This window comes from Carassius carassius, chromosome 7 (assembly GCF_963082965.1).
Source record: "Carassius carassius chromosome 7, fCarCar2.1, whole genome shotgun sequence".
Lineage (NCBI taxonomy): Eukaryota > Metazoa > Chordata > Actinopteri > Cypriniformes > Cyprinidae > Carassius > Carassius carassius.
The window spans coordinates 7,796,903-7,821,132 of NC_081761.1; the positions used below are offsets into that span (position 1 = coordinate 7,796,903).

A 24,230-nucleotide genomic window follows, 5' to 3' on the forward strand; every position below is an offset into this window, starting at 1 on the left:
ATGATCAAAGTCATTCAAAAATGCTTTATAAACATCTTTATTGTCATTCTGTATTCATTTCTTATTCTAAAAACCTTATTGACCCCAAAGTTTTGAACAGAAGCGTCAGTAAAATTAATATGCAGGAGGAAGTAAATACACAGATATAAGATTATTGACAAGATTTTATTGGTCTGCTGACACACTTCCCATTACCTTCAGCAGTGAAGCACAAGTGTGTTTGCAAGTGTGAATGAGTGTAGGGACTGAGAGGGTCATGAATTGTATCTCCTGTGGGAACTAATTAGCAATGACATTCATGTGTGTCCAGGAAAGCCAAGGTCTGAGAGCAAGATACAAAACCTGCTTTGTACATAAACACCCTTTAAGAAAGCCTCCTTTGCACAGCAATGCTCCAGGACATTTCAAGTGAATGAATGAGCGATTGTGAGCATAAACATTTTCAGTGAGGAGTATTGAGTTCAAGTCTTGGACGATGCATTGAATTGAAAAAAAAAAATAACAAAATGCAAATAACAAATGCATTTACCGGTAGTACTCTATTTAGTGCTTCTACTACTTTTGTTAACATAACTTATGTATCGTTTTTTTTTTTGTGATCTGAGCCTTGTCACAAGCATCTAAATGCCCAGTGAACCCTGGATAAACTCAACTTGACTTAGGCACACATACCTTGGTTGATAACGGCATTCTCACGTGACACTTTGGTTATGTAAGAGTCAGGCGCAACACAAAAATCACTGGCAGTCTAAGGAAGAGAACCACACATGAAGCATTGATCACACACACAAACCCTCAAATATAGGCCTAAAAACAAACACATTTAAGTGACTGACATCACCTTTTCTTTATAAAAAAGTTATACTACAATTTCAAGCGTTTCGGGGCAGTACTATTTTAAAGGAATTATTATTATTTAGATAGTGACAGGAAATGTTCATTGTTATAAAAATAAATAAATTCTAGATCCAATAAACACTTTTCTTTTGAACTTTCTAATCCTGAAAATGATGCATTGCGGTTTCCACAAAAATATTACGTTTCACAACTATATTCAGCATCAAATCAGCATATTAGAATAACTTCTGAAGGATCATCCGATACTGAAGACTGGAGTAATGATGCCACAATTCAGCTTTGCATCACAGTAAAAATTACATTTTGCAATATATTCAAATAGAAAGCAGTTATTTGACATTGTAATAATATTACCATTTTCAATTATAATCCGTTGATTAAATAAATGCAGCATTGGTGAACATGATAGACTTTTTAGTAACACCCCCCACCCCACACACACACACATACTTTGAACAGTAGTGTATATACTTATTTTATTATATATTCTCCTGAAGAAAATAATCCCCACATAATTTGTCTCTACTCTTTTTAGACAGCCATAGACCCAAACAGAAATATATTGGCATAAAATTGAAGTGAATTAAAAAGGTGTTTCTACTAATATACTCACCACAGCAACAGAAAACTCAAGCCCAAGTGAAGCCCAGCTGATCACCAGCGTCAGCACACCTAGCAAACAAACACTGAAGGACAGAAAGACATTATTCATTACCACATTAATACAGGAGAAAAAAAGTTTACAGTCATGCGCTTACAATGGGAAAAATTCGGACACTTGTTTTCTTTTTAAAGTGCTTATTTTAATTCTTCTCTACAAAAATGACTGTTATTTGAGTCTTTTGATGTTGAGAATAGGAGAATGAGTTATTCTAGTCTAGTTAAGAAAAGCCGAAATGTTTCTGTGTTTTTGATGGATATTTTCTAGTTGGTTTCTTTTTAACTTGTTTAGGCTCATGGTGAGTAACATCTCTGCGATTTTAACAAACTCCCACTTACCAAATGTGCTTCTAGACACACATGCACCCTAAAACACTAATATAAACAAACATGTACACAACACACGGCAGAAAATGTGTCTAATTGCAGCAGAAGGAGTGAAAAAGTGAGTCAGAGTGAATCAAGACGAGATCTTCACCCTCCCTACTAGACTAAATAGATTTCGTTTTGCCTGAATCCTTCTCTCCTCTGCCAACTCTACTCTGATTCGTGCTCTCTCTCTCACCATTTCTAAAGGCTTTCAGAGAATGAATCTCAATTTTGCATAGTTACAGGCTAAAAATAGGCATTTTCACACAACGATTTCCAACCTGGAAATTTCCAAACTGAAACTGTAAACTCAGGCAGTGCAGTTTAATCTGAGGCACCTCCTTCAGTCCACCAGGAAAACAAGAAAGTCCCTTTTGATGTTCCCTGAAATATCACATGATCCTGCATATCAACATTCTGACATTCATTATTTATTTTCCTTACACTTATTTCTTTGTTGTAAGAGTCAAAGGTCAATTACATTCTTACTTAAATTCTACTGATGTGTGTTCAGAGTTTAATTCCAGGTGACTCACTCACTGTGATTATCCCTATATTGTCATGTCACATCTCAAACCATCCTGCTGAATTCAGTAACACCCATAAATGTGATTCAAATTTGATTTTATAACGCTTTTGTTCTAGTGCTATTTATATCATTTATATACTAATATAGTATTTATGAATGCTTTAAATCTGTTTTTATTTTAACTGAACTTTTAGTAATTTTATTTTTTTTTTCAGTTTTTATTTTTAGATATTTCTATTTAGCATTCATTTTAAATCAGGTTTACTTTTGTAATTTTAGTAAGTTCAAGTTTTACATCTAATATTTTATTTTAGCTTTATTTCAGTTAATGAAAATTAAAGTTTTAATCATTTTAGGTAACAATAACAACTGTTTCACAGATAGCAAATCAGCACATAAATGCATATATATTAAATACTACTGAGTAAAATAGTGTAAATTTGGATAGAAATAAAAAATTTGGCACATAATAAAAAAGAAAAAAAAAATATATATATATATGTTGTTTCTTAAAGGTATAGAAAAGGTTCTTTAGGAACCATTTTGCAATTGATTACATGGGTGGCTATTTTGTGTGTTATTAACTAAAAACATGTGTTAAACATCTCTACACTTACCTGATCAAGATGCTTCTTGAGTTGCGTATGAGGCCAACCAAAACGAGCAGGCAGATTATAACATCAAAGAGCAGCAGACCCAGATAACCCAACCACCTACAAAACACATATACACATGATCTCTTCCAGATGGCTGAAAATGTCTTTATAACTCCATCCAAAAGTAGTAACAAGTCTGGACTTTATTATTGAGAAACTCTATTGTGTAGGTCTATAAACTCTAATTTACTTCTTTGGACATTTACTCATTCTTATGTGGAAAACAAATCATGCCAGACTACTTCTTTGTAAAAAAAAAAAAAAAAAAACAACAACAACAGGATTTTAGAAACCAGTACTATCTGGGTAATACCTCTGAAACCAATTTAGCCATCACAGAGTATGATGACTAGACTGGACTTCTTAATTACCTGTACCAGTCATACTGCTCAGTGATGGATGCCAGGTGATCCAGAGAGAGATCTGTACTGCTCCAGAAAGGCACCTCCACCATCAGATTGATCAGCTCGTCCAGCTGACCCTGTAGTTTCTGGACGATGGACAGGTAGTCTGTATGCTTGGAGTACACAGTCTCCAGCTGCACCAAACCCTCCTGGAGGGTTTCATTCAGACTGCTGGTGCTCTCGGATACCTAAAACACATAAAAAAGCACATATTTTAGGCTCAATTAAGCAGATCCTTTTTTTTCTGCCCCCTGAATCAAACTGGTGGGTTATAATGTAGGTTATCATTAGCTAGGATGCTTTGAAAGGCTATGCATTCAGCTGTTTGTGTCAGAGTGAAATACACTTTGATCTTAATTGCTATTCACCTGAAAATGATTTTTCGGTTTCAGTCAAAATGGTCTTGGAAGGCCGGAATTGTTGTGACATTTCAATGCTGTGCGATTTACATGCTTACAACAATTGTTGATTGTTAAAGAAATTTGATTCATTAATTGATTATTAGATACACTGCTTCTCATTTTGGCTTTCACTGAATGAAAACTAGGACTTGATGACCTCTCAGGCTTTTTAACAGTTGCTTATGGATATTTTCATATATTTCATAATTACTAGCTACAAGAAGTCCTAGCCAGCCAACCAAAACTATTAAACCCCTAACCTTATGAATGCATTAACATTTAATAACCCTGTATTCTAGGGGCTTTAGGTATCGCCATGAGGTGCAGTGGAGTATTTGGCAACAGAAGTAGAGTGTTTATTTGAGTTAAAGTGTTCAGCAAAGGGCAATGAACTCTAGCCACAGCAGTGGTATATTTTTGGCACCACAGTACTTTAGTATTGGTATGCCATGCAACCCTCTTAATCAGGGCTGTAAAATAGCTAGCAATGGTGGTAAAGTGCTTGAAAAAAGTGTTTAGGACTGAGTGCTATTAAGTATGTTTTTAACACCTGGATAAGGCAAAATGTCCCCAGCTCAGAAGAAACAAAAGCATCAATGACTCACCAGTTTGTCAATGCCTGCCACTGTTTGGTTAGCATGGCGCAAAGAGTATGTCAGTCGTGTCATGCCATCGCAGGTTTCGCCGTTTCCATAGAAACCGACTGCAATGCCAGCACTGCGGAAAAGTGATCAAAAGAAGAATTAGCTCTTGTGAATGTGGCAGACTCTTTTATATAGGCTGTAAATCAACACTCTCACACAACCAATGTCTTTATTCTGAAACGCTAAGAGTCCAAAAACACGAAAATGTCCAGGCTAGCAGAGCAGAACTTGATTGAACCGACAGTGATGTTTTTACTTTTACAAAGACCATAAAACTAATCCACGTGCTTTCCCAAAAATTTCCAGCTTTTATCAGAAAAAAACTGAATGTTTATAGTCAACCTAAACTGTAGAATGTGTGTGTGTGTGTATAGAAAGTGTGTGTGTGTGTGTATATATACACATACACGGGCTACAGCGGCAGAAGACCACACTGGGTGCCACTACTGTCAGCTAAGAACAGGAAAAGGAAGCTACAATTCACGCAGGCTCACCAAAATTGGACAATAGAAGATTGGAAAAACGTTGCCTGGTCTGATGAGTCTTGAATTCTGCTGCGACATTCAGATGGTAGAGTCAGAATTTAGTGTAAAGAACATAAAAGTATGGATCCATCCTGCCTTGTCTCAGCGGTCCAGGCTGATGGTGGTGGTGTAATGGTGTGGGGGATATTTTCTTGGCACACTTTGTGCCCCTTAGTACCAATTGAGCATAGTTTAAACGCCACATCCCACTTGAGTATTGTCCATCCCTTTGTGACTACAGTGTAGTCATCCTCTGATGCCTACTTCCAGCAGGATAATGCACCATGTCACAAAGCTCAAATCATCTCAGACTGGTTTCTTGAACATGACAATGAGTTCACTTTACTCAAATGACCTCCACAGTCACCAGATCTCAATCCAGTAGAGCAGCGTGTATGTGTGTGTGTGTGTGTGTTTTATATATTTTATAATATATATATATACATACATATGACTAGAAACTTTGCAAGAAAAAGAACAGAAAACTATGTGAGCAATGTCTGAGATATATCTCAGACATTGCTCACATAGTTTTCTGTTCTTTTTCTTGCAAAGTTTCTAGTCAAAGGATCTCTGAAAAAATACCACAATTTATATTTACAATACTTAAAAAGAAATTGAGTAATGGCTGTTGAAATTCTGATCTGCCATCGAATGAACATTTAAAAAAAAAAATCAAATAATAATAATAAAAAAACATTATTGTAAATTTTCATAATATTTCTGTTTTATTATATATATATAGTAAAAAAAAAAAAAAAAAAAAAAAAGTGATAGTAAAGAAGTTCTTTTTAACCTTTTATTCATCAAATATATTAGACAGCAGAACTGTTTCCAGCACTCATAATAAATCAGAATATTAGAATGATTTCTAAATGATCATGTGATAGACTGGATGTTACATGTGACTCTGAAGGCTGAAGAAATGATGCTGAAAATTCAGCTTTGCATTACAGGAATAAATTATTTTTTTAAAAGTATATTCAAATAGAAAACTATTATTTTAAGTTGTAATAATATTTCACAATATTACTGTTTTTTCTGTATTTTTGATCAAATAAATGCAGGCTTGATGAGCAGAAGAAACTTCTTTCAAAAACATTAAAAATAGTAATGTTTCCAAACTTTTAGTCTTGACTGTATATATATATATATATATATATATATATATATCAAAAAAGTAATGGTAAGCAAAAGAGACTTATTTCAAAAACATAAAAAAAAAAAAACATTCAGTCCATTTAAACACTTCACGATAATGAAGCATTTATTTTAGTACTGTCAAATGATTAATCATGATTAAAACTTCCAAAATACGTGTGTTTTTTTCATAATACGTGTACGATGTATATTTATGTATATATAAATATAATTTTAGACATGTACATTTATATTATTATTTAAATATATTTAATATATAAACAACATAATTTTCTTAAATGTATACATGCATGTGTTTGTATTTATATATACATAATAAATATACACAGTACACAAACATATATTATGTAAACAAAAACCTTTATTTTGGAAGGAATTAATCGCAATTAATTGTTTGACATCACTTCTTTATTTCAGGTATATTAATCTCAAGGCGGTTTTATTGTGTATGCGTGAGAGTTTTATCTGATGCCACATTTTCCTGCATGTGTTACTCTTTTTCTCTGTCCCTCAAATACAAGAGGATTTAGACAGGACAGCTCTTATAAGCTTAAGAGTGTGTGAGACAGCGATATCGAGAGAGAGGTCAAGCTGTCATGCTTTGTTAAGGTCAGGAGTCACGTGGCTCACCAAGGCTTTCCCACTATAACCCAGAAACTCTCACGCTAACAGCACTGACAACAATCATTGGCTTGCGTGTTTATCTGTTAGATCGTGTGAGTGGGCACATATGCTAACAGATCTGTTTGGAGAGTAATAGTAACTGTATACAAAACTGGTTGTTAAAGTATGAGTATGAAAATACTTGAATATGAAAATAACAGTGTTGATTTAAGATGGTAATGTGATCATACTGAACCATTAAAGCACACTTTAAAAAAACAGAGCTCCTTAATTACAATGGTACTTCCATGATAATTTGTAAAAGTAAAATTTTTCTTAGTACATACAATAGTACATTCATTTCAGTACAGAATATTTTGGTTTTGTTCCATTGATTTTCATTAAATGTGCAGGTCTAAGTTCGTTTAGAAATGTTGTTGGCTTGAACCGATGACATATATGGGTCACTCAAACATGAATGTGAGTCGGGACAAACAACCTCAGACATTCCAACCTTAACAAGATTAACTGAGGTTAATGTCGTTGTACTGGAAAATAAGCCATTACTTTTTATGAGTCCTGGCTTCTTTAAATAGAATCGATTCTGGCTTGATAGGTGAATTACTGAGCCAAAGCATTATCAAAGTACTCACAATTAAACGGTGGACACAAATATATAAATATATAAACAGACACAATCTTTGTGAGAATATGGCAGTGTTAGATAAGAGATATTGAATAATTATGGCTATAGCACTCATATATACGCAGTGCCCACACACACACACACATACACACACACACACACACACACACACTGGCAGAGAGACCTGCAGTGCATTATTCATCTCGCAGCTTCAGTGTTCAAAATCAGATTCTGTTGCTATGGCAACATCGCCAAGGCACCGAGGAGGCAGTGCCGGGAGAGGGGGGGACGGGACTTGATGTGAGGGGGACAGAGGGAAAAAGAGAGAACGTAAAACAGAAAGGAATAAAATATTTTGATCCATGGCGAGTTTCTTCAGCCCAGGACAAAATCATATGCGCACATATGCTGCAAAAAAAAAAAAAAACTTGATCAGTTGCTTTCTCTCATTATTTCCAGTAAATGTGTAATTATCAGTGTAAAAAACATCTTTGAAACAAAATAAATGTATCTGTGAAGAAATATTACATAAGAATTGTTATTAGGAAATTTTAGCTTGGAGTATAAACTAACTAAATGTATCATTTTATTTCGTATTTTCTAATAGACACTTGCGGTGTAAAACAATATCAAGAATGTATATGCTAGAAAAAAAACTGAATCAAATACTAATTTTAAAAAAGTTTCTGAATGAATGAATGGTTTAATTAATTAATTAATTATAAAATTGGAGAACAACTAAGATAAATATTTTTATATTTCTTCTGACCTGAATCATGCTTCAAACTGGGTGAACTACTGACTCTGGTCTCTAAAGGATTACATTAAATGTTCTTTTAATACTTGTAGGGATGCTCAATATGCTAAATAATTTTTTATAATTAAGTAAATAATAAAAATGTGAAGAATATCGGTAACTAAACCGTTTCTGGAAATAAAATTATACATTTATTTAGTTTTATGCTTTTATGCAAAAAAAATAAAAAAGCATTACATTTTCTGAAAATAAATCTTATGTTATATTACTTCATGGATACATTTATTTTGTTTCAGAAATGAGTATTTTGAACAGTTCTGAATGAGAATACATTGAGCTACTAAAGGCACAAAACATTAGGGAGATCAGGGTTTTAGGAGAGCACTCTGGTGTTTTAGGTCACTCAATGGAGCATGTGCACATGTGTGCATTAGTCCATGTGTGCACTATTTGATGTGCTTAATGATGCATGAGACACAATGTGTTTCATCTGAGCCATCATATCAGCATGACATCTCTCATCTCTGCCATGGGCCCATCACTGATCTGCAACTCGCTCTCTTTCCCCAGTTAAGCTTTATCTGCATCTGCCTCGATCAATCAAGTCATCATTGTCCTTTTCTCTGGTTCTTTCTGCATCCATCTATCTAAGGGAAATAATCTCTTCTTTGTTTGTCAATCACAGCACTGAATGGCAAAGCATGGAGTCAGATACAGGACAGATGAGAGAAAGGAGGAGGAAGGAGAGGCAGAAGGGGTGGAACAGAGAAGAGGAGATCGTCTGATGACCCTTGTGGGGTGACAAATGGGAGGAGAGACCAGAAAATAATCTGAACAGAAGACAAAGAAGCAACCTAAAAGTAATTCGAACAATAATCAACAAAGGTTCAAAAAAAAAAAAAAAACGATCTAAAATTTGTATGCAAAATGATGGCTTATTATTTACACAAATTAATGTAACTTTGTATACTTAAGAAGTGTTTTCCACTTCAGCACCTAAATGTCAATGTATTTACAATGATTATTAACAAAGGCATTAATAATCATTATCAGTGTTGAGAACGTTACTTTAAAAAAGTAATTAGTTATAGTTACTCACTACTTGTTCCAAAAAGTAACTGAGTTAGTAATTGAATTACTCTATAATAAAAGTAACTCGTTACCAGGGAAAGTAACTATTTGCGTTACTGTAAAAAAAAAAAAAAAAAAAAAAGTTGCTATGTCAAAGAATTTTTTTTTTTAGCAGTTTTCACAAGTCAGTTGAAATAAGTAGAACAGACAGGTGTTCGTACATAACTTTCGAGATTTATTGCACGTCAACAGACAGCAAGAGTTTTATCCTGCACTCTTTGTAAGAAAAGTGTTTTTGGCCACTAGCTTTGTAGATGCGTGTGTCACACATTGCATGTACACATTACATGCACGTTCTTGCCTTTGAGTAAAATGAATTTGAAGTAGTGCTTATATCTCCACCTTGAAAATGCCAACTTTCCATCGGATTGCTCCTGACTCGCCATTTCTGCTGCTGCTGCGAATCTCTGTGTAGCTGTTGCGTGTGTGTGACTGTGTGTGTTTGGCGCCGCTGGCGCGTGTGTGTAAAAACACTGGCTCTGATTGGCTACCATGAAACACATGACTCTGCCTTAGCCAATCATAATCGCTTATCTCGTTATTAACCCACCTGCTCACTCGCTGTGTGAGCCAGGGGTGCGATTCGGATTGCATATTAAATCAATGCATAGTAACGCGCCGCATTTAACGTTCAGTAACGTTAACGGCGTTGTAACGACGGGAAAAGTAATTAGTTAGATTACCCCGTTACTGAAAAAATAACGTCGTTACCTAACGCCGTTCTTTTAAACGCCGTTATTCCAAACACTGATTCATTATTGATGAAAATTATTTTTGTTGTTATTATTATTATTAATCACATTCACATGAACAAATATTCCTGTGAATGTTTTTTTGTTTTTTGTTTTTATCTCTAAAATGGCATAAGTAACTAAAATGAGCTTTCACTCCATAGGGTTGTGCACAAAAATGATAACTTTAATTAGAACAGAACCGTGTAAAATCCTTCAGCTACAATCACAGCTTTTTATTAACATAAATGAAGCAGCCGAAAATCTCAGGTCACAACAAGCAGTTCTTTTTAGATCATCTTTTACTGATGAAGTGTAAACAACTAAAACACAGACACCCCTTAAAAAATAATAATAATTTAAAAAAAAATCACAGTAGTGTTGAGCGGCTTTTATTTCAAGATTTCACTTTATTATTGCATCACGAGCACTAAAAAGAGCAGCTGGTATTATTAAACAGAGTCATTGCAGGTCAATGGGGTATACGTCGAACATCACCTGACAAAACTGATGGCGATATCTATGCACTTTTAAGGTAATCAGTTAACCTAACCTGACTAGCAATTGTATTGTTGGTGTTTTATTTAAAATAAAAAATAAAATAAACTTTTCGATATCAATCTGCATATGTGATGTGCATCAGTTTGGCTCATCTTTGATTAAAACAGCTCCATATTTAACAAAGCACATACAAAAGAGCTGAACCGGAAGCAATGCATCCTCTTTTTAAGAATACGGAAGTTTGTTGCACATAACCCTCATTCAGTCTGCATTATTCTAACCTTTTTTTAACTTGATTAAACTAATTAACCTCTGTGTCCTGGGCTCAGCGTGGACTGGCTGCCAGCCTGAACTGACCTCTCACCTCTCTCTATATTTAAAGAGATCTGACAGGAATGATTAGAGACGTTTTCACAAAAGACCAAATGTATACAACAAGACACACTGCAGCTAGCTTAGACAAACAGAACATTGATTGATTTAGCAAAAGTGACAAGAAAGCAGATGGAAGCTTGTTAACCCAACAATCAAATGTAACAGCATGTGGATTGTGAAAAGTTTTTAAAAGTTATAACAGGATATATCCTGAACAATGAAAAGGTTAACAAAGCAAAGCCTGTGCGCTTGAGAATTAGACCGGGATTATACCTAAAAACACAGATGAGGTACCATCCGTTGCAAGGAGAAACACACACCTACTATTTCACATGAATCACGGCCAGCGGTGCTCATCAGCGTGGGTTAGGCGTTTAATAAGCTGCCATATGTGTTACATCATTTATGAGTCATACAGCAAGTACTTAAGAGCTTTAGTTCTTTTATTTATTTGTTTTGCTTTTGGTAACAAATACATATCTTTTTGGAGTGAAGGTTCCTGTTTGAATTTACCATTCTCTAGTAATTGACTACTATCTTGGCAGATATTTAATGCGATGGATCAACTAAAAAAATCCTTCCATCATCATTTACTCACCATCGTGTCATTCCAAACCTGTATGATTTTCTTACTTCTGTGAAACATAAAAGATATTGTGAATAATGCCTTTTTATACAGTACATATAAATGATGTCAGAATATTCTTTAAAATATCTTCTTTTATGTTCCACAGAAGAAAGAATGTCACAGATTTGGAACAACACGAGGGCAAGTAAATGATCATTTTAATTTTGTAGTGAACTATTCCTTTAAGTCTCTTGCATTTGTACACTTTATCAGCTGTTAGGACTCTCATTCTGACGGCACCCATTCACTACATAGGATCCATTGGTGAGCAAGTGATGTAATGCTACATTTCACCAAATCTGTTCTGATGAAGAAATAAACCCATCTACATCTGGACGGCCAGAGGGTGAAATGTTCATTTTTGGGTGAACTATTACTTTACAATTATTCAACAACAAACTTCCATTTCAGTTTTCTGCCTATGTTGGCAGTTCTCTAGGTTTAGGAGCACAGCCAAAATGTTCCCAACTGGATGGATTTCATTGACAGATTTATTTGTGTGGAAGTCCAATCGTGCCACCCAATTAACTGGAACTTATGATGTGTATTGCCATATGATGTGTGCGTGGAGGCAGCGATGAGTGTTTCATGTTTAACTGTGCAAGAGTGCAAACCACGGACCTGCACACGAGCGTGGCGATGATCACGCACCAAGCGGTGCAGCAGCAGTCGGCGCTGGGCGAGTCCTGGTTCTTCCTTCGACGGCAGCACAGCCAAAAGGAATAGAAGAGGAGGAAGAGGAGGTCGAGCGCCAAGCACACCAATGCTACTGCACCTAGCAACAACACAGACTGCAAAGAGAGAGAGAAAAGGAGTCATTGAGTCTTCATTGTTTTTAGTGTAGCAGTAAATGAACCGTGAACAATTAAGAACACAATGAGGTCATTGAATGCTGGTTCCTCCGATCAAAATCTTTTGTTATTGTACAGTATCGCATGTTTTCTTTAACTGTAATCTGGAGTAATATACTGTTTAAGACTATTATAAGCAGCTATTCTGAATGGGAAACACTCTGATTTTAGATACAAGGGGAGGTTTTTTTTAGAAGTTCTGCATGTTTAATCCAGATCTACATCCACAAGCTCTTCCACTGAACCAGAAGAAGTGTCATGAATGATCTAGATTTTTCTCCATATGCAGCGAATGTAGGTCAGGCTATACATGGGAGACTTCTTTTGGTCTTATAAACACTCACACACAACATGGTGCCAAGAACTAGCATATGAATATGATACTAAATCAACATCCCTTGTTTGTTCTGGAACAACGTTCCCATCAAAAATCACAGGAATCCATAATCTACCCCTAAAAAAGGAAACGATCTTCTGAATGTTCGTCCGGTACTAACAAGCTGTTTGAGAAGCATGTCCTATTTTAATCAATCACATTAAAAAATATGGTTTTGGTAGTTCACATTTGTCTTTTTCTTTAACATACAAAGATAAGGAATAGTTAGCTTCCATATCTTTTCATTTAATGGAATAAATTGGGGATGTCCTTTGTTTACTCAAGCAGCACATTATTTTTGCAATACACTTTTTATATATATATAATAATATATATATCAACTACATTTTTACAAGCCTATATTCCGCATTTTGTTTTCTGAAGACAATTTGAGGGATGCTTGCCAAGCAGAATTGCAAAGCATTCCAGGTTGTTGCCAGGGCAAGGGTCGCTAATAGCTGAAATACACTACACGACTTTGGCCCAGATTTACAGTCTGGACAAGCTGACGCCTGTTGCTGAAAATATGAGCCAGTCTGCGAATTGACAGATTTCTAAGAAAATCATGCAGTGTATGATGATAACAGTAAATCTGTCCAGATTTGAAAAGTTGTGTAGTCTATCATAAGTACTTCTAAAAACAGCACATGTCGCCTATTAGTGGATTGTGCTTTTTTTGACGTTTAATCTAATTTTATGACTAATCTTATCATCAATTTAGATCATATAACAAGAATTAAGGGCAAATGTAGCAAGCACCTATAAATACCAAAAGCATTTATTTTAAACCATTGGTTCACTAGCAAACTAGTGCAAACAAACAAATTGGTTTAAAATATTAGTATATAAGTATTATAACATTCTCGTTTAATAAATGCTAAAACAACATACAATTAAGATCCCCCTCAAATAGTCTTTTTTATTAAAGAACATATGGCTGCTGAAACGTCAGGAATCACAAAATGAATTGTCGAGGACCTTTGAGTCAAAATGAGGACATAAATACATAAATAACATCACCAGAACTGTTCTGAGTCACTTCTCAAGCATTTTACCGTTTCATTTGAGTAAAACCAGTGTCAATTTAAAGGTATTCATGTCAACCCGTCAAAGCATTGTGCTAGAAATATTACTATTATTTAATAGAATGTATGCGATACTGCTACTACTGTTGAAAAAATTCATAAAACTTAATTTTTTAAAGAAATAAATCACACAATATTTCTTCCATGTTTTAATTTTAAAAGCAAATCCACTTTATTTACCAAAAATAAAATGTGTTTAAATTTCATTAATTAAAAGAAATTATATTTGGGTGAAACTTGTTTACGGTTTTTCATAATTATATTACTTGTAGAAAAACTTTAAACACAATTGTAAATAAGTATAAAGAATGGCATTGGTTTTATGTTGTTGTTTTTTTTTTATTAGCATATTTTTGTGTTTTGCTTTGGTACCGAGAACCATGGATTTTCACTGGTATCGGTACCGAATACTGAAATTTTGGTACTGTGACAACACTACTACAAACCGTACTGAAAGACAATTCAGGGCATGAAAAGAAACATGGCATCATCAAACTGCTGATAATCACATGCTCAGACTAGAATCACTCAAGAAATAGAGTAAGATCACTAATTTGTCCTCAAATACCCAGAATGACCCAGTTTGATATACATTCGCCCCTGTACAAACTCTCATCATGGCAGAATCACCAACAGCAGCGACACTTAGTGAAGTCATTTTCACCCTTAAAGTTCAGCTTCTATCTTGAGTGGGCTGAGATATTGTGTTATGGCTTAAAACTGGTGTCATGAAATTTACACTTCATTATCCATCCCTGGTCGTCTGTGAGATCTGTGAGCGAGTTGATGTCGGCTTCTGTCTGTTGATTTGTCAAAGCTCATTTGAGTCACTCACCAATGACAGCATCCGTAAAGAGATTAGAGAGGATTCATTATCAGCTGTCACGCACAAACACTCGCGTTGCAAATCTAAATGAGGATATACCATAGGCTTCTACTGTTTTTATATAAAACTAAACCAAGTTTATGAAGCTGAGATTTCCTGGACATGTGATGAAATTTAGGTATAGCTGATTTAATTGTAATCACAAAAGGAGACATGCAGCAATAAAGACCAAAGAGGAGAGACGAGACAAAACAATCCAGGAGAGGATGGGAATAGGGGAGGGAGTCTGCAACTCTCAAATGTAATTATCTTATAACCAACCCACAGAGACACAGGGAGGGAGAGATTGAATTTAAGAATGTATTGGGCTGACTCTATAGTAATAAAGAGCAAAATGGCAGGAAGTTGGCATTATCTAATTACAGGAATGCCTTCAAACCAAACCCGGATTGTTTATGAATGTGTGTGCGCAAATCAAATACGTTTTTAAAGTCAAAATTTTTCTGTAATTACTTTTAAGTAGTAGAACTGGTAAATATAAAACACAAAATGATTTGTGCCAGTCCCACAATCCACCTCAGGTTTGGACAAATCATAAAAAATGTGCAACATAAGATTAATAAGATTATTTTTGTATATTAAAGTTTACTTACAGTACATCGTATTTAATATTTATGTGTATTTGAAGCAAAACATTTGTAAAATAATAGTATAAACAAATCAGATGACCACTACTAAAGATCTACAGATCTAAAACAGTTTATAAATGGGATCTTCATCCAAAAAGAAAAACCTAAAAAATTTCACTTATGTGCACGTAAATTACTGTAAAATATTTACTTGAATTTTAAGTATATTTTGTGTGAATTATTAACTGTGTATAAAAATATTGTTCTATTATTTACATCAACATAGATACTACATAAAACAAAGAGCTATTTTGAGTAGCAGCAGTTACATATAAAAAATGAAAAAAAAAAAAAACAGCCAGATCAAAGCCAGATTATTTCATTAATGTGCATGTAAATCTTCGTGTAGAACTTTAGGATCTGGTCAATAACAAAAGATTTTTTACTGAGCAATATGTTATAGCACACACCGCTTTTTGACAAAACCACACTTAATTCACTATATGAACCCCATCTGTACTGAGAATAATAATAGTTTAGCTAAAACAGTAATCAGTCACTTAAGCACAATGACATTTTCCTCTCAGCTCAGTGTTCTGGTCTAAATCGTTTCATCGCTACTCGTGACTTCCTGCCAGCTGGGCCCCTTTCCTGCCCAATATGCTTTTAATTGTTTCAACATTCCCTGCTGAGAAAAAAAAACCTTAGTGATTTTTCCACACATCAAACGAGAACGGCAACTCAGCTGTAGAAGCTGTCTTCAGCAAACGGAAATCTTCTCAAATTATTGCAGATTTAGAAAGAATCATAAATTCCTCTCATTCTGGCCGCAGAACAGACAAAATTTTTTGCCAAGGTCTTTAGTACAGTAATGCTGAGAAAACAGAAGCCTGATACCAACCAAAACAGATGTGCAGCATCTGCTAATCCCATTTCAGCAAAGGAACTTCTGGGTTTTTAGTACAGAAATAATGGTAAAAGAGGAAAACTTGCATCTTTAGTTTAGTTACTTCAATTCTTAATAGGAATCTACAGAACAATATCTACAACAATCACAGTGTTATGAATCATTGTAGTGATTTGTTTCATTTGGACACTTGGTTTCAACAAAGCAATTCAAAAAGATTCAGATTCACTTAAGGAAAGTTCATCCAAAAACAAAATTCTGTCATACACACACAAAAATGTGTATGAAATTTTTTTTACCAGCAAAAGTGCCTTGGTTGATATAATGATTAAGATAAAATTAAATGAAAAATAGTTTTTTTAAGTTTCAGAGCATGCAAATAAATACTGAGATGTTTGAATATCAAATACATACTTAATTTACAAAAATAATTTATGCTTTTCAATACATGACAAAAAAAAGAATTCACACACCAAACGCCTAGTGTTTCCAACTCGTGCCTTAAAATGTAAAACATTTAAGCACTGAAGATAGTCAATGATGGAATGAATCATGCGCTTTTTGTGTCACTTTTTTAGTGCACTTCTCACTTTAATCGTCAATAAAATACTTCTTTTCAATGGATCTTGAACTCTGAATTTGTTTGGTGTACAGATTCCCTTGTCCTTTGTGTTCTGTTAACTGAATCTATGCATAAATAAATACTTTTTATGTACAAATTGGCACAGGACATTCATATTTTCCTTTTTTTTTCATTGCAGTACTATGAAAGCCAGGACCCGTGCTGTTTTGGACCCCAATGATTTTCATTAAATATTTTGGGGTGAATTATCTCTCCAACAGTATTCCCAGAAGTCCCTGTGTGGCTATGCTATACTGTTGTTGTGAAACAGGCTTAAATATTTAGTTAAATACTAATTTGTATATCCATGTTCTCAATTAAGTTATACATACTGTAAAAAGTTGTCTTATTTGTTGTACTAACATGTGTCTCCCACTTATTTATCTCCTAAAACAAAGCTCTCAAGCGAATTACAGACATGTTGTGTATTAATTGACTAATTCATTAAAAAGAACTGATTCCAAAGAACAGTTCATTAGTAAATCAGACAATTGCTATTATCTTCTCAAAACAAGAAATACACAATGACTCACAGTGTGGCTGTGGATGAGGTCCATGTGGCATTAAAGTACAGAGAAAAGAGGAGGACAAAGTGCTGACATGTTTTGGCAGCTATACTGGTGGGCCAGATCCAGACAAACTATTGTGCTGAGTGCCCTTAGATCCAAGTGAACCCGCCACTGCACAGATGTTTTCAATCCAAAAGTGCATATGAATGTCTTCTTATCGGTGCCCGGATGTAAGCACAGTTTTAAGGGTGGTTGAAGGGAGGCATTGGGGGATGAATAATGCTGACATGGCACTGGCTATGTGTGATCACATGGGTGCATAATGTGTGCCATTTTTGACCCATTTAAAAGGAAGTAGTGCTGGACTGCTGCATCTGTTGAAAAGTCTGTTTACAAAGGTGTCTTTTTAAAGACATACACTCTATATTCCAGCTAAAACTATTACTGATTGATATAGCATTTCTAAATTACACATATATTGTGTGTGTATATATATATATATATATATATATATATATATATATATATATATATATATATATATATATATATTTATTTATGTGTATAATTATTTATAATTCCAAAAAAAAAGAAAAAAAAAACAATGACCCCATATTAATAACTATAAAAGACATGTAGAACATTTGTACTTTAAATTTTTTACTATTTATGCATTGACAATAATACTTGTATTCATCAAGAATTAAATTGATCAAGAGTGACAGTATAGACTTTTACATTGTCCATAAAGAAATTATCACAATTTCAACAACAAAAAAAATAAATTAGCAGAACAACTGTTTTCAACATTGATAATTAAAAATGTTTAGTGAGCACTAAATCAACATATAATAATATATAATCATTTAAAAAATATTGAGGCATTAAAGACTGGAGTCATTTTTCAGGTTTTCAGATTTGCCATTACAAGATTCAAGATTTTTATTCATCACATACACAATTATATAGAGCATATATAACCAGCAGTGAAATGTGAGTCAGGTCTGCTCCATGGACAGTGCGGTATTAAAGAATACAACACAGATGAAAATATAAAAAAATGTATACTGTAGAATTAAATATGGAACGCAAAATAATGTGCATGAAACAATTATCATTACACTTTGATATATTAACAAACTATAATAAATAAGATATATGATGTCTTATAAATATTAAAATAAAAATAACAGTCCATTTAAATATTAATAATATTTCACAATATTACTGTTTTCACTGTATTTTTGTTCAAATAAATGTAGCCTTGGTGAGCATAAGAAAAACCAACTAAATAAAATAAATACATATATATATATATATATAAACAGTATATATTTTTAAAATATGTACATGTATATATTTATGTTCATATAATTTAAATTTATTTAATAAATAAACATTAAACAAACATTTTTCTTAAATATATACGTGCATGTGTTTATTTACATATACTTAAATATACACAGTATACATTATGTAAACAAAAAAACTTTTTTTGATGAGATTAATCGCGATAAGTTGTTTGACAGCTCTATTTAAAATATATATTCATCTATGTATCAACTACCACAGTGGATATTTACAAGCATTTAAAACCATTGTACTGGCAGATTAGAGTCGGTGTGAACGAGTGCAGACCCCCATATGTCCCAGCATGCATGCATGAGAGTGTGAGAATGAGAGCGAGGGGGTACTGGCATAAAGACGATGTGTCTATTTGACAAAAGGATGCCTGCAAAGCACTCTGGGATACATTAGGGATTAAACCCCATTTTCACAGAAGCCCACAGAAAGGGGTGCATTCATCTTTTATCAAGAAGAGAATAACAACACCCAGCCCCCTCCTCTTCCTCAGTCTCTTCCCTTCTCTCTGCCAGACCAGACAGACCCAAGGGCTTGTCATGACCTCATCTCATACAGATTTACCCCCACATACCCTGTGGCTTTCCCGTGACCTCAGATCCAACAGGCTAACCAACTAGGCCAAGCTCATCTCCAAGCATCCCAGATAAACAAGGCCTTGCTGAGTCTGACACACAAGCACAATGGTTTCACAGAGCTGAATGCAATTGCTTAAAATACTTCTTGACCTTGGAAAACTATTCTCAGCAAAAAATAAAAGCCTAGAGTTTTTGCATTCATATTCAACTGAATCTGCTGTGATTAATGAGCCGATGTCTCTAAAGGGACTTCCCGAATTGATGATGCATTGCAGTATTGAATTACATTCATCTGATCTCTCCACACCACAATGTTGGAACCTTGGAGATCAATTTCTATTACCGCAGCCTTGAGTTTCTTTTCATCATGTATTTCTTTTTTGGAAACAAGTGACTATTGTTGGCCATTTTACCATACAGCGCTGGAGAGCTCTGGATGTGGTCAGTGACAGCTATAGCTAGTGAGAAAAGGCAACCATGGCTGCAATTTCACGCAGCTGGATGCAATTTCCTACTGATCCTCTGGAGAGTGGTTGCTTTGACAAAAAGCCTTATTTTATGAAGTGGACAGTAAACAGCCCTTCTTGACATATGATCTTGAAATGTGTCTCCATGATTTTCATTTCTGTCTGAAAGAAGTCCAACTCTTAAAACAGTGAACACAACTAAAAAAATAAAAAAAAAGAGAGAAGTAATGTGGCAGGCTGGCAGCACCATGGTATCATGGTACATGCTGTCAGATGGTAATACCGTGGTAGTCAATCAATTTGGCTGGGCAATGTACAAACCCGATTCCAAAAAAGTTGGGACACAGTACAAATTGTGAGTAAAAAAGGAATGGAATAATTTACAAATCTCATAAACGTATTTTTTATTCACAATAGAATATAGATAACATATCCAATGTTGAAAGTGAGACATTTTGAAATGTCATGCCAAATATTGGCTCATTTTGGATTTCATGAGAGCTACACATTCCAAAAAAGTTGGGACAGGTAGCAATAAGAGGCCGGAAAAGTTAAATGTACATATAAGGAACAGCTGGAGGACCAATTTGCAACTTATTATGTCAATTGGTAACTCTCAGAGTGGCAGTGTCTCTCAGAAGTCAAGATGGGCAGAGGATCACCAATTCCCCCAATGCTGCGGCGAAAAATAGTGGAGCAATATCAGAAAGGAGTTTCTCAGAGAAAAATTGCAAAGAGTTTGAAGTTATTATCATCTACAATGCATAATATCATCCAAAGATTCAGAGAATCTGGAACAATCTCTGTGCGTAAGTGTCAAGGCCGGAAAACCATACTGGATGCCCATGATCTTCGGGCCCTGAGACAGCACTGCATCACATACAGGAATGCTACTGTAATGGAAATCACAACATGGGCTCAGGAATACTTCCAGAAAACATTGTCGTGAACACAATCCAACGTGCCATTCGCCGGTGGATAAAACTGTATAGGTCAAAAAAGAAGCCACATCTAAACATTATCCAGAAGCGCAGGCATTTTCTCTGGGCCAAGGCTCATTTAAAATGGACTGTGGCAAAGTGGAAAATTGTTCTGTGGTCAGACGAATCAAAATTTGAAGAGGCCTGTATTAGACAAGAATGGGGCAACATTCCTATTACTAAACTTGAGCAACTTGTCTCCTCAGTCCCCAGACATTTGCAGACTGTTATAAAAAGGCGATGCCACACAGTGGTAAACATGGCCTTGTCCCAACTTTTTTGAGATGTGTTGATGCCATGAAATTTAAAATCAACTTATTTTTCTCTTAAAATGATACATTTTCTCAGTTCAAACATTTAATATGTCATTTATGTTGTATTCTGAATAAAATATTGAAATTTGAAACTTCATTGCATTCTGTTTTTATTCACAATTTGTACAATGTCCCAACTTTTTTGGAATCGGGTTTGTATATAATATTCACAAATTATTCAAATATAATTTTGTTAAAGCCTGCATGAAATGAACATTCATGACATTCATTCAATTATAGAAATGTGTATTTGTGAACTTATTGCTAACAATTTATGGTTGCAATTTATTTTATTTTTTTACTTTTTATTTTCTATTCAAAATGTCATAAATCTGATCTTCTGGTGAAACGACAGACTTCTCTCTGGTGATGTAAGTTTCATTACGATTTTTAAAATCTAAAATTAAGCAACTTCACAATGATTTTTAATGTTCTTTTTTTTCAACCATTAAAGGGATAGCTCACATCAGTGTCATTCAGTGTCATTTGTTTATATTCAGATCAATGCATAAACAACGTAGACAACGTATCCACGTGGCGCAGCCGACAAAGAACAGCATATGTTGTTTACGTTCAGAGGATACTCTCTGAAATGGTGCCAGGGTGATGCAGAGGAGACAAATTGTTGAATAAAGCCGTTATTTTTGTTTTCTTTGCGCATAAAAAGTATTCTTGTAGCTTCAGAAAATTACGGTTGAACCACTGATGTCACATGGACTATTATTAACGTCCTTGCTACGTTTCTGAACCTTGACCATGGTAGTATGCTTGCGGTCTATGAATTCATCAAAAATATCTTAATTTGTGTTCCGAAGATGAACAAAGGTTTTACAGGTTTGGAACTCCTTTGGTGAGTAATTATTGACAGAATTTTTCATTTTTGGGAGAACTATCCCTTTAAGTTTACTAGATTCTGGTTTATCAAACTAGTATTGTCATCATCACACAGGTATGATTGTTAAGTTTTATTTAAATGTAAGCAGTAAAATTTGCACTAGAGTTCGTATGCTTGATTAATTTCTATGAATCATTCAATGAAATGATTCAAAACTTTTTTTGTATAAGTGATTCATTTGAGTCATCATTTATATATATATATATATATATAATATAAATTAAATTTGAATATACATTTTGAATCTACCTGGCAACAATTGCTGTTTGGTTTAAATTACGGTTACAAATATCTGATAATAATCATATTAATAGTAATTACCTAAATTAAAATAAAAAAATCTCAATTTTAAGGCATTTTAGAGCATTCACATAAATATAGAGAAAATTATCAAAAGATTTAAAACCGAACATTGCTACATCGCCCAACCGAATACTGAATAATTTCCATGTTAATATGCTACAGAACTTATTATACAATGGTGTATGTATTACCTAAGAAACATGGTAATACCATTTTGATAGTGTGATGCAATGCTGACACCATGCACAACCCGACTGCACAAAGCAGATCATCTTAGACGATGTTAAAACATCTACAGTAATCTGATGTTTACACCAAGAACCATACTGACAGACAGGTTGCTTTTCCAATTTTTGGCAGCATTCCTTTAATGATGCTGGAGATACAACAGCAATCCTGGATGCCTCAGCATTATACAGATGACCAAATGTCGCAATATGTATGTAGAAATGCAATGTATATGCAAAAGCACATAATGTCTCCTACAGGGTGTTGATATGCATCTCTGTGGGTGGGTAAATACACAAACGTTGACTCTCTCCACACAGCTCCTAAGGATAACATCGTTTCTGGACAGTAACTGCACACTGATTGGACAGTTTGTTCTAGTGTGCAACATGAGGAGCTGGGCAAGATGGTGAAGTCATTAAAACTAATCACGAATAAATACCACTCTTAGGGGTAAAAAATAAAATAAAATAAGAATCCCTCCCAAGCTTGATTAACATGGATTTCAGGTTATTACTAATCAAGCTACTTTTAAACTGCTAAATACTGCCTGCCTGCATAATCATTGACTATTCTAGGACATTTCAATGATGTATTATCATCAGTTGCACACATTTTGTGTTTGTTATTCATAATTATCAACACTTAGCTGTCCGTATACGGAATATGTGACACTCTGAATGCCAACTAGTAACTAGTCACACTGCAGTAAAAGCCTTGAGAGGGTGACGTCATGCTTTTAGAACATGCTTTGATCTTGCCGCTCCGCGCGCACGAATCGATCTCGATGGTGCCTCGTATTTCCTAATCATGCAGCACTTGAACTCGACCTACCTTTTGATATTCCGAGTCCTCCGGGCGGAAATCGCTGCTGGTCCGCTGAAACTGTAGGTTGAAGTGCGGGAGGCGATGGAAAAGGTTAACCCACCACAGCGGAGAATAATTGACCACTGCAGCCATAGTGTTCACGCGGATCTGGTACTGGAAGAGACACGATGAAGCTTTTAGCAGCCAATTTCAGACTTGAGCTGCTTCATCACGTCGCATTGCATCAAATGCCTTTAATAAAGTGTCTCTTTACACGCTGCTTCCAGTGAAGCAGGGGTTAAAATCTGCACCAAAGACCCTCAAGCTAACAAATGGACAGAATTTCGTCGCCAACACACGTAGCTACATCTGCTCTTCTTACTCAGATCTTATATATGTTCTTAATTCAAATAATGAATCAGTAAAATGCATTGTTTATATGCTAGCACTGAAACTTCAATCCGTCCATGCAGGCTTTTGTTATCAAGAACCCATCCTTACCCGTTATCAGCCTAAACCATAGTTCCAGCAGAAACCTGCGGGGATCTCAACAACAGAAAAATAGTTCCTGTCCTTCGATGTTTTGGGTGAGAACCGGCAGCAGCAGGTTTCTCTCTGTGCTCTTGCTCAGCTTGTCCAGCGCAGCCCTTGCGTCACTGCCGTCTGCATGTTACCCAGCTATTCACTGGAGCTGAAGGAAGCGCTTAAACGCCTTTGATCTTCACTGCCGCTGTTGTTTTAAGGTGGTCTCGCTCCGCTTTCTTCCAGGAGACGCGTGAGATTAGTGCTTGGGCATTTCTGTCGCGTTAAAATTGAGGTGCATAATAGACGCGATGGTAGCAAGCATTACGAGGATGAACTAGTGATTTGTGAGCAGCCTACAGTAAGAAACGGGCGTGATTGTCAATCATCC

The 24,230-nt window shown here is 35.0% G+C and overlaps 1 protein-coding gene across 1 annotated transcript in view; it reads right to left on the reverse strand.

Moving 5' to 3' along the window:
- The window catches only part of LOC132143464 (protein tweety homolog 3), a 35,072-nt gene extending 10,842 nt beyond the window's left edge, over positions 1-24,230 (reverse strand). The window contains exons 1-8 of the mRNA XM_059553689.1: positions 23,819-24,230; positions 23,345-23,491; positions 12,200-12,369; positions 4,483-4,594; positions 3,444-3,664; positions 3,034-3,129; positions 1,472-1,544; positions 673-748 (exon numbers count right to left, since the gene is read on the reverse strand). Coding sequence (XP_059409672.1) covers positions 673-748; positions 1,472-1,544; positions 3,034-3,129; positions 3,444-3,664; positions 4,483-4,594; positions 12,200-12,369; positions 23,345-23,470 — 874 coding nt within the window. The 5' untranslated portion in view covers positions 23,471-23,491; positions 23,819-24,230. The remainder of the gene's footprint in view (positions 1-672; positions 749-1,471; positions 1,545-3,033; positions 3,130-3,443; positions 3,665-4,482; positions 4,595-12,199; positions 12,370-23,344; positions 23,492-23,818) is intronic.